This window comes from Chlamydotis macqueenii, chromosome 17, assembly GCF_036417535.1.
Source record: "Chlamydotis macqueenii isolate bChlMac1 chromosome 17, bChlMac1.mat, whole genome shotgun sequence".
NCBI classification, from domain to species: Eukaryota; Metazoa; Chordata; class Aves; order Otidiformes; family Otididae; genus Chlamydotis; species Chlamydotis macqueenii.
In genome coordinates this window covers 5,625,703-5,638,087 of record NC_141572.1, presented here as the reverse complement: position 1 = coordinate 5,638,087, position 12,385 = coordinate 5,625,703, and the positions used below count along the sequence as shown (strand labels likewise).

The 12,385-nt window shown below is 38.9% G+C and overlaps 1 protein-coding gene across 1 annotated transcript in view; it reads left to right on the top strand.

The window, feature by feature from the left end:
• TMEM132D (transmembrane protein 132D) overlaps positions 1 to 12,385 on the top strand; it is a 257,878-nt gene that overhangs the window by 92,677 nt on the left and 152,816 nt on the right. The window contains exon 3 of the mRNA XM_086761324.1: positions 9,333 to 9,479. Within this exon, the coding sequence (XP_086617450.1) occupies positions 9,333 to 9,479 (147 nt within the window). The remainder of the gene's footprint in view (positions 1 to 9,332; positions 9,480 to 12,385) is intronic.

Genomic DNA, 12,385 nt, shown 5'->3' with positions numbered 1-12,385 from the left:
GAGGTAATCTTCTCAGTTGCTCAGTGATACTGCTGCTTCATTTTGCATTAGGGTGTGATTTGGAAATAGCTCAGAACTGTCCTGCTTATGAAGTTTGAAATAAACTTTCTAATAAAGAACCTTTTTTAGATGACCTCCAAGCACCAAACCCTTTACTGAGAGTGCTGTGAGTTACAAGGTGTCACTGTGAAGAGCTGAAAGTCCAAATTTAAGGCTGAGCACTGGGACTGCAGGAGGTGAGCCCTCACTGGAAGAGCGTTGGGCTCACAAAGCATTTGTCCAGTTGAGTCTCTCCGGGAGAGGACAGGAACAGTTCTGGAGATTCTTTCGAGATAAACATGGTGTCTGCATTTCTGATATCATTGTGTTTGCTAGTATGTTTTAGTCTCAGCCTTGAAGCATTTTCTTTAAGGTGTACACTCTTTCTCACTGAACATCAGACAGCTTGTAGGCACACTTAAGGCAGCAGCTTTTAGGCAGTGGCTGTTGATCTGCTTAATAAGTCAGAATTGTTGTAGTTTTGATTGCTAGCAGCATTTCTCCATTCAAGTCATGTAAAAAGGTGATCAACTGGGGTCATAGTTCTGGAGTAGTATCTGCATCCCTCAACAATTGTATCTTACTGTGTGACTTCAAAACAAAAGGTCCTGCACCAGACACTGCTTTGCAGAAAGTGCCAGAGGAAGAGTCTTACCCACCCCATTGCTTCTTGGTATATATGGAGAATATGTAGCTCTATTCTTACTTCTGCAACGGTTTGTTTTGTAAGACTCGTGCTGCACGATCCACCAGCTGCTTTATTTACTGCACTCCTAATGTTCTCAGCCTATTTAAGTGAATCCAGAAGAATTTCTCCACTTGTTGCTTGTCCACTCAGCATAAAAAATACATGTACACATACATATACACACGTGTATAAATGTCCCCACAGCACTTAAAAAACCCTATTTCTGTGCTATGTTCTGTTTTACTCTGCCTACAATGGATGGCTGGGTAATCCTCAGTTACATTTATCTTGTGGTCTACATGGTTCTTTGGGTGTGGCTCACAACCAACTTCACTCAGACGCGTGTTGTGCTATGGTAGCTATTTGCTACCATTTTTTTCACCTGTGAAATGGGGCAAATGACACTCTATTTCCACTGCACAGAGTCCCCAGTACTGTGCTTTGGTTTTCCTATCCTTTCTTAAATCTAAGTCTAATTTAAAAAATTGTTTGTTGCACAGGCTGTGCTGTTAGCAGCTTTGCTGATGTTTGGCCAGGAAGGGATGTGTTGCATTGTTTTCTTTTTCCAAACAGTTTAGAAAGATATATTTTAGACCCTACATCATATTTTTGCATTTATTTTGAAAACAATAGTTGGAAGCAGTCCACAGGGCTCCCAATCACTTTAAATCAGCAGGCAGCACTATCTTTGTCTTTCATTTCTGTAAACAAGCACCTTCCCTCACACTCTTGAATACATACGTATTTTGTTTTGTTTAGTGTTGTTGCTCATTATTGCCCAATTATCCATTCCTGCAGGAAAAAGTGCCATACAACTGGGAGAGCTGACAGTAAAGCTGGTGTTATGTTACAATACTGCATTTGCTGAGTAGTTTGGGGTAAAAAGAGATCATGGATTGCCTCTTCACCTTGACCTCCAAATATCGACCTGAAGACCGTATCTCCTCTTAAACATTTCTGTGCTTGTTTCATAATTCCTGTTGGGATATGGCTCTGGGCAAGAGTACCAGCTTGGCCCTTAACACAATAACACCTCCTTAGAGCATCTCTAACAGTAATAATGTCAGTTGTAATAATGGTCTCTTATCTATTGTATTACTGGGATTTTTGCCTGCTAGTAGTATACATTTCTGTAGTGCCACTTCAGGTTACAACACTGCTATTTTCCTTTTTTCTCGCTGCTTTGCTGCTGACTTGACGTCACGTGCAGCCCACAAGATGAAATTGGCAGAAGGGTGCACCAGCCAGACTGCTGGCTGACACCAACGTGAAGTTTCTGAAAAACCTGTTTCTGACTTCCCCTTCAAGTTCGGGGTCCCAAGATGACTGCTGCTGGGGACACTGCAGAGGCGCAGTGCTAGTCTTATTACTCACACAACTCCCAAGGTTTGCTTCCTGAGCTCTTAATCAGGGTCTTTCTAAAACAAAAAGATCCAATTCTGCAGGCCATGAAGGGTTCTGGTTCCCACTGAGGATTGTGCCCTCTCATGGATTGTTTAGTAAGAGAACAGAGGTCAGAGCTACAAACTCTGTCTTTGTTTCTGCTTTAAATTGATTTGTGTGTGTTCTTTCCTTTTAATTCACCAGAGACTTGTGCATTTTACATCTTGCAAGATATGTTTTGAATAAGGGCTTTCTTCTTGAAAGGAATAAAATCTAAATCTGTGTCTAGTGCGTGCATGTAAACATATATGCAACTGAGCGCACGCCCATGAACTGTGAGCACAATAGGCAATTTTGTCAAGTGCAAGAGATATGTATTACAAAGGGATTTATTTTATTTAACTCCTGGTATGCACAATTCAACTTTTCAAGCCTAAATAGGTCTTGTGCCCTTCACTAATTAAATTTTGTTATAAATCCACCCGGGCTGTATTTTTGTAATACCTCCATTTGAATGAGGGTGATTTAGTGTCTGGGTGGAATGGTTTTTCCTCCTGAAATGTTAATTAGATGGAGAACACGTTATGCTTTGGAAAAGCTGCATTGCAAACCCAAAGATAAACAGATTGATTTAATTTTAATCTGCTTTCATGGTGATGCATAATGATAACTGGTTTCTGTCTCACAGGGCTGAAAACCACAGACCTTAATAAGAGTTTGTGGGTATATTATACAGCTTTAAATAGCTTATGTTGTGCTAGACCGCTCTCCATAAATTATTCTAACTCCATCAGTATCTCAGGGACTCCCGATTGTCTTCTGCTGTGGATTTTCAATCAGTGAAACTATTAACGTAACCTGAAGAAACTTTGAGGCATCTTCTCTGAAAACGACTGACAACACTGGTTTGTACATGAAGTATTCACTGGAGAAAATAAAACAAAAAAAAAAGCCTTATGGAGAAGCCAGCTCTGTACATTAAATTCCAGCATTCAAATCCTCACTTTCGTAAGCCATGCCAAAATTGATTATGAAATTAAAAGCTAGACATTCAGATGGTTAGTGTGAAGTGTTTTACTACATGACCTATTTTTTGTGATACATCATTCCTGTTACACCAAGAAAGCTGCAATTTTGTTTAGTTATTTCTAGAATGGTTTGTTCAAATGGGGCCTCCCAACTACAGTTCTTTCTGTTGAAAGAGTTTCAGTTATGCAGGCTTGCTCTTGATAGGGAAAACATGGTTTTTAGTGGTCTTTATTTCTTCAGGGGTTTCTGGCAGATACAAATCCAGAAAGCCTTTGTGCACTTGACTTTAATCCACTCACTGCAAATAAACCTGAAGTCTAACAAATCCAGGCTGAATTCTGCCTGTTTTCTCGATGACAGACACATTTTATTTCTGATTGATGTTCAAAGAGATGAATCATTTTCAGGCTCAAATTCTGTCCTATATTAGCTTCAGCCATAAAAAACCAATGAAACTGCAGAGGGAGGCAAAAGAAGAGTATGGCCTTGAAGTGTATCAATCTAGCACCACCCTAATGTTGTACATAAAAATAGAAGTGGAAATGCTGGGAACTGAAATTCCTACCAGTCCTACTTGCACCATGGAGTGGTTAATTTGATCAGCTCTGTTTATATATGAAATTTATATAAAAGCTGCAAAACAAAACAAAAAATCCCCCCAAAATACCACCCCTCTCTTCCCCAAAAGGCAGTAGTCTGAAGGATGGTGGTGAGTAGTAACATGTATTCTTTTTTCCATGCATGAAAAGAGAACAGAACTGATCCCGGGATTGCTTTGTAGAATAAAGCCTCTGGGAGAGGATGGAGGTTGTTTGCAGCAGGTGAAACATCAGGACGTAAATGTCAGAATGAGGTGTTATTATATCAGAATGGTCTCATTTATGCAACGTGCAGCAACCAAATGACCTCAGATATTGCAAAGAATGACTGCATTTAGCACACTCAGAGTGATTTTTGAGTCTCACTTTTGAGACAGTGATCATTCTGCTCATCCTGACTTGCCAGCAGAAGACAGCTACTTGGGAATTGTTTTAATAGTTTCCCTGCTTAGTCATGCTGAAATTGCTGCCTAGATTTTAGGATCCCATGGTAGTATCCAGTCCCATACTCCCTGATTCTCAATCTATGACATTTGATTCCAGTCTTTAAAAAGACCCTGATGAGGTCTGTCAGCTCATGGTTAGAGTCTGGAGGATGGCTATTTTAGCTCTTCAGCCTCTCTGAAGCTAGCGTCAGTGGAGCCTCAGGAAATACAGACTAGATGTTTCCATCTCCACCAGATGGAATCTGTTATTGGATCGAGGTGATGTCATTGCAAAGAGTCTGCATGAAGAGCAACCTGTGGCATATCCATCTGCAAAAATGGGCTCTGGGCAACAACGTGCATTGGGTATTTACAGGTTAGGACTGTGAATATTTTCAGGATTTCTTGCAGGGAGTATTTTGTTGCTGATGTAAATCAGTGTGTTACACTTTCCAGTGAATGGAAATGGACCCGACTTCTTTGTCTTATGATGTGAAGAGCTCTGGTCAGGTCCACTTCCACTCACGTTTTATTTGTCTTTGGTTTGAAATGGGCTGGTGGGGGAAAAGCCTGTCCAACACCCGTTACTGCTGTCACTGCCCAGGGGTGGTGAATATTATAGTAAAGTGAAAACTGCCATCCTATACAGCTAAACACTGCTTTGATCTCTCTCCATTGCTGCACTAAGAGTAGGCTCTGGGCAGGAAAAAGCACTGAACAGAAATAGAAACCCCCTCAAGTTATTTCTGAAGTGCTTTGGGGAGACAGGGTGGCAAGGCAAATTCAGAGCCCACTGCATTGTTAGATGCCTAGAAGCTCTCAAAAATGTACCCCTCTGCAGACAATTTATCTGGCACCTTCTAGTTGCCACTGGTAACAAGATGATAACCAGCAGTAGCACCTGTGTTAACAGCCTCCCTTTTCTTTTTATTCCTTTGATGTTGAAAGTAGCTCGCTTTCTCAAAGGGAGCGTGAAAGGTTCCCACAGATCTTTGCCCTGAGCGCTCACAATAATAGAAAACTGGATTCAATGTCATGGGTCTGGAACATCTTTATTTAGAGCTGTTTGGGGTTCAGATTCCCTGTTTGTTTGCACTTTGTTTTGGAATGGAGGGATGCGTGATATTTGTATGCTGCATGCAGGACATTGTCAGGAGTAAAATGTGGAGAGGGAGCCCTGCCTGTGGCGGGGAACCTGCGGCTTCTGCGGGCTCCTTGCCTTTGATCTCTTGCACGTCTGGAGGGTGAATTTGCGCACTCGCGCTCTCTCTCTTTCCCTTCCCTGTGGTGCTTCAAAGGAGACACTTTGTTGACATTGTACCATGGCACTTAGCAGAAACACGTGCTGTAATGCTGTTATTTTCACCAGCCAGCTGTTCCACTTTATACAACACTTAAGTAACAATTTCACAGCCATTACCAGCCTGCAGTAATGACATGGGCTGAAAGCTAAGTGCTAACTGGTTGTAAACTGCAAAAACTGGGAGATGCTATACCAGACGCTTTGATAAATGAGAAAGGACACTGCCTGCATTTTAATTGGTCAAGTTGAAGCCTCTTTTATCACTAGAGTAAACATAGTGTTTAGTGGGTCATGAGATAGAATTGGGAATCACTATCTTTGTGCACTTAAGAAATTTATTTCCTTGATTTCAGGTGTGATGTATTGATTCTGGGAGTTCCTTCTAGGTTTTTTTCTTTCTCCCTTCCCTTGATTTGTACCCTGTCAGCACTGACGGGTTTTCAGGGATTGAGGACTCCCAAAGGCTTCGTTTGCCATGATTGATTTGGTGCAAGGGATAAGCTACCTACAAGTCTCAGTAACCGATGTGCTGCCCTGTGAGCAGTGAGCCAGAGGTAAATAACAGCCTGTAGAAACACCTATGGAAGTCTTTAGTTGGATAGGCTCCTTGTTTGAAAAACAAAACAAAACAAAAACCCAACCAACCAAGATTGAAATGTTTATCTTTTCTTTCCGCCTCTTTTCCAAAGTAGAATCTGTCCCAAAGTGAAGTGATGGGCACAAAATACAATTTTACTTTCTGCTGCCCAGTGCAAACGTACAATCTGTTGTGCTTATATTTGCCCACAGTTAACAGTCTATGAAAAAGCTTTGTCAGATGCCTTCTTGTGCATTGCAGTTGAGAAATCTGAACGGTGGCTGAACCAAGGGGCTGTCTCACAAGCACTCTCAGGAGCAGTGGAAGGGTTAAGACCCAGCTTGCCCTGTGACAGCCAGGCAATTCAATAAAGCGGATTTGCAAGAAAGTAATGGAGCCCTGACAGCAGTCGTAATCTTTTCACCTCGAGTATCTTCAGTTTTTATCTATTGACAAATAACATACCTTCAGTTATTATTTAACCCTGTTTCATCCAGGTCGTTCTTTGGTAATTGCAAAGTGCTACTGCCATTGTAAATTGAGTGAATAAAATTCTACAATTCCTCAACAGTGGCAATCACAGCACTGAGACATACTAGAAGAAAAAGCATTTCCTTGGATTGTGAAATTGAAGCTTTTGTGCTAATTGTAGAAGTATATTTAACTGATTCTTCAAAAAGAGTTCCTAACTTCTAATTCTGTAGAAAACAACAATCTTGTGCTGTTGTTTTCAGTAAAATCAGGGATTTGAGTATTTTAATAGATGACTAAATTAGACCTTGTAAGAAACTCTTCTAAGAAATCCTGATCCAGAGGCTGCTGTTACCCCTAGGAGTGTACACAAGGCTCTGCATTTGTTTTGAAACATTAGAATCAGTGCCATGTGGCAGTTTGTCATTGGATAAAGTGAACGTCTGGGACAGACACACTCAGCTTATATCTTACTGGTTTTGTGTCCATTTTTCTGGTTTACCCATGGCTCTGGCATTTAAAAGAATCCAGACAGAAAATAAGAGGATGGTATCTGTTATGTGTCTGTGTTTGTACACTTGTTTTAATCTATTTTTTTTTTAATGCTTTTGAAAAGATAAGTGAGAAATTTCATGAATTTTCATGTGTGGCTGTTTACTTAGCAGAACTGAGACCCTGACAGCTTTCTCGATTGCAGTAAAGCTATTGCATATGTGCCCACAGAGCAAGGGAGAAGATGCTATGCTCTAACCCTGCTCTTTCCTTGATTCCCTACCAGGTCTGTTAATAAAACGTATGAAAGCATAGCTGTTGTATGGTCAATATAATCTGTTATGTGTTTTTAAGTAGCAACTGTAATGTAGTAATTGCAGTGGGTTGGGTCCATTGAGACAGTTGCCTTTTCACAGACATGCGCTCAGCTGAGTGGCCTAAACCCCACACCAGCACCTTCTCATCAGCCACAATCAACTACTGGAGAGACAGCGACAATGTTAGAGAGCTAGAAGGGTGAATATAGGTTTCTTAATCACAGCCAGCTTAACTCAGAAAGATCTGAGCCACCCTGATTTCCTTGTGAAGTGAGAATCATTTTTCTGTCATTGGTCTTAGTTGACACCCAGCAGTTTTCCTTTCTTGAGGTGGAACAGAAAGGCAGGACCAGATGCTGATCACTAGGAATAGCTAAAGACACACGCTGAAAAATGTTTCATCCAGATTGTATGGCCTTTTTCTGTCTCCTCTTCGTTCTCTAAGATGCCAGGAATTCAGTTTAATTTCCCCTCTTCTTTGACCATTGGTCTTTTGTCCTGAGGGACGTAGGTGGTCTAGGAGCAGAAACTGCACCTGCTTAAAATGCATTTTGTGAAATCTGCATAGAAGAACTTGAGCACAACTTGGAAGCCTTCAGTTCCCCCAGTGTGCTAAGGAAATTACAGCCACTGCCATGGAGTTAGCGGTAGGGGAAACGGGATGTAACCCTTTTGTCCAAGAGAGTTGAAGGAATCCTTTGGCTTTTTATTCTGAAAACATCTGTGTGGATTTTGTCCTTCAAAGATTTCACAAGTAATTTCGTGCGGAGGCAGAGCTGGTAGTGCTTGTTTTACTGATATTAGCATTTCTGCATAGCAGCAGCTGTTTATACAAAAAATCACATACCTCTAATTTTTTTTTTCCCAGAATTGAGAAATTGCCATAACACTGAATGGATTTTGTGTATGAGATTCTAAGCAAATATAATTAAACTGTCATTTCCTGACAGCTCATATATGAGGCTGTTTGACCACAATGGACTTTTTATTTTTGTAAACACATTCAGAACCCAAAAGTTAGTGACACCAGAAACTCCTAATTCAGTAAATTGGCCAAAGTTATATAGCTGTGGATGAATTCAGTAGTACCTTAAGATACATATTTAGATATTTACTTAAAGGGAGAAAAAGAATTAGGGATTACGATGCCTGCTAAGAGGAAGTAAACCAGATATTAAAAATATATATATACATTGTTTGTCTTCTCCACTGGTTATTCAAAACCAGAAATATTGTGCTAACACGTGTGAACCAGCAAGCACTCCTCAGTAGGAGCCAGTCCAGTTGTGACTGTAACGTTCTGGCAAACAGCTTGTCCTATTGTTTAACCTCATACATGGAAACAGACTTCCCAAGAAACCACTCGCTTTTGGAAAATAAGAATATTTCAAAGTAGTTTTAGGATCAGAACTCATAGAATGGTTAAAACCAAATACATTAAAAGAAAATTAAGAAATTTCGTGGAATCAGAAAGATTGTGAAAATTGGAACAAAGATATGAAATGTCATCTTTGAGTAATCCAGGGGTGGAGGGGAGAAGACAAGGTAGATTTTGCTTGTAATATGAGACCTAGCAATGATTCTCAGCTCCTCACTCCTGATACAAGCCCCAGCAACAACCTTGACTTCTGGGGACAAAAATGATACTTTCCTCTCCAATGCAATAACTTGTAGTCGAAAGACAGCCTTAACATGCTCAGTGGTGCCCAGTGTGGATAATGGAGGAGCAGGCGTGAGGAGCAGGCTCCAGAACGTATCTACTCTGCAATTTAGCTATGACTAAAGCTGTAGTTACCGTTAGTTGAATAAGATTTCTGTCTCGATATAATTTCTTCAAAATATGGAATTCCTAATTGTTTCTTTCATCTCTTTTCCTTGTAATACTGTTGAACTCTAATGAGCAGTAGTGTTTTCTGTGGGGCAGTAATGAGAAAATAATGAAGAAGTAAGTAACAGATTGAGCTGACATTTTGTATCTAATTGGTGAAATATCCTCTTGTTCCTCCTAGAGCAAAGGTGAAGAAAGGTGTGAACATTTTCAGTGTAAGAGCCAGCAGCCCATACTTATGGGACATCAGAGAGAGCATGGATTATACTGGAAAATATGCGCCAGCTGTTATTGTTTGCCAGAGGAAATCTGCTGCCTCTGAAAACAGGTAGGTCATTTCCAGCAGTCTATCTTTTAATAAAGCATTTTGCCATGATTTTAATAAGTTTGATTATAGTGCATGATAAAAATGCATTTGGAAAAGCTATGACTTTATTTTGCAGTGCATTGCTAATTCTGCTACGTGCACTTTGAACTAAACGTTATTCAGTCGAAATACTCTAAGGAAGTTAAAAAGTAGCAGGAAATACTGGTTTCACGTAGTATTTAGAAGAACGTTTCACATCTTAGAGTTAAGTTGTGACTAGTTCAGTATGTTCAAATTATTTGCTGCCACGCACTATAGCAAGGGATAACTGTAGGGCTGTTTGTGGTGGGGGTTTGGGTTTTTTTTTTTTTTTTTTGATTGGGGTTGGTTGCTTGTTTTTTTAATTGGAGGGGTTTTTTTGGTGGATTTTGTTGCTTTGGTTTTGTTTTTTGGTTTTTTTTTGTTTTTTTTTTTTGTTTTTTTTTTTTTTTTTTTAATCCAAAGGAAACTAAAACATACTCTTGATATCAAACCCACATTTTTGTTGGTGAGATTTATATGAATTTTTATTCTGCAGAAGGTAATAGATTTTCCATCTTCCATTCCCATTGTGCCATAACTTAGGACATTGACCTGTCTTAAACTGCCTTCATCTGGCAGTAGGATGTTCCTCTTATAATCACAACTGAATGCTTTAATAAATACATTTTTATATTGCTTGCTGCTTTTTTTTTTTTCATTGTTTCTGGAAATGTATGTCAAGTGCATATTTATAAGGATCTGACTGCCTGCATATGTATTCTGTTTAGCATTGCTGTTAGAAAACTTGCCATATAACATGGAAGTTCTATACTGTGACTTAATTCTGAATTTTCACAAAATCTTACAGGCTTTGGGGATTTATTACATGAGTTAGAGTTTTTAAATAAATATCCTCTGAGCCTAATAACTAGGAAGCCTCATGTCTTTGCAATCTGGGTATATGAAAAAAAAGAGGAAGGGAAGAATTTCCTTTCCTAATCGTGACAAAACACTTTCTCCTTATTATAATTCAGATTCTACACAATTTTTTCTGCTATAAGATCCTGAATTTTCTCATCTAAACTGTATATTGTCTTGTACCTGACTGAATTTTATTGGTCAAAGCAGCAATGTATATACATGCCAAGGTCAGAGCTCCCTACTGTCAGGCACAATCTGTCAGACAGGTTCTTTAAAATCCCAGTTCAAAGCTATTCGAAGACAGTGTGAATATTTTCCTTGACTGAAATGGGCTTTGGATCAGAATCAAAGATTATTTCAATGATGAGTTTTTCATCACACTTTATCTTCTTGGGTCCATACGGTGCATTTGCCTGATTTCTCTTCCTCATCAGGAAAATATAATGCAACCTCACGGGTGAGTTGAAGACTGGTAAATTATTTCCCTTCGCTGTTCATCATTCAGTGGCAAGCCTTCAAAATGACCTCTTGTATACAAAAAAAATAAGTTATTATGTCACCTTTCATGCAGTGGTTGTGGATTCTGTGTACTTTCACATGCTGAGTATAAACATTGCTTCGTGTTTATTAAAAGAAATGTGAGCTTATGTACATATTAGATTTTACTGGAAAGAAAATCAAGTGAAGACAAGGTACATGTGTAACTCCCATGTAAGTTCTGGTGTGGCTTATTCTGTCTGAGTTACCAGTTGAGATTTTGTGGTTTTCTCACTTTTGAGAACTTTTCCTTTTTTTGTTTGTAAACAAGTGTAAAATATTTTCAATGCATTATTCAGTATGTTGTTTTGCTCATTAAATTTAGTCATTTCTATTTTAAGATTAATTTAAAAAAGTAAGATCAAGCATTATATGGGGAAATATTTATGTGTGCTCAATGTTTCTTGGGAAACAATTTTTTCCTTATCTAGACATGTTTGATGCCACTAAACATGCACAATGGATAACAGCTAAATACTGATGTCTCTTATCAAATTGTTTGCCTCCATAGTTAATTTAGAAATTTTACAAATTCTATTTGCATATTGTTTAATTACTCTTAAAAATCAGAGATCTGATCACATGAATGCAAAGGTGGCAATGTTAATTAACTAAAGATTCGATACCTTAGTGTTTCTGATAGTTTTACATGGATCAGAAAATAGTGTTAATAAAGCCAACCTACTGTGACCGGTGTAATTTCACGGATTAAGGACGCACTTGTGCAAGTGACAAACTTAACCAGGATGCCTGCGCATTTCTTGATCGATGTTTGAAATATATCAGTCATTTTATTTGGAGAGGTTTTGGCACTGAAATCTTATAGTAGCAGGATTAACATACAAATATTATCACAGCCAGCAGGGTGTTTTAGAATGAATATTAACAGCAAATATTATGAGTCTGTATGAGAATAACTAATTAAGCCCATCTGTCAAATATGATTTGAAGTTTTCAGTGCCTTGCTTATTATGGGCTTGCGACAGTGTTCCATATTAATGGTGAAGCAATTATAAAGTTCTCCCCAATTCTTCTGATTTCATACTCAGGCATTAATAATTTTGTAACACTCTAAATCCTGACCCATGAGATTATTAGATGGGCTTACTACTTGTAGTATCTGTACAGCACTTCTATTATTCTCTGAGAAGCATTTGTCTTCCATCCCTCTATTGTCATGTAGATGACAAAAAAAAAAAAAAAGAAAATAGTGTGATGGGAATTAACCAGTGGCTCGTAAATGTGACTTAGGAAACACTTAAATAATGATTGAATCAGGGAGATGCGTACTAATATGTGCCATCCTTTACTTACTTCCTTTGGAAGTTGCCATTGATCCAAGCAAGTGCAAAATAATTATAGACAAAGCTTGGCCATCTCAGAGTAGAACCTTAATGTCTGGATATGACCATTCACTGCCTTATCTCTGAATGTGTTTAAACTATGTT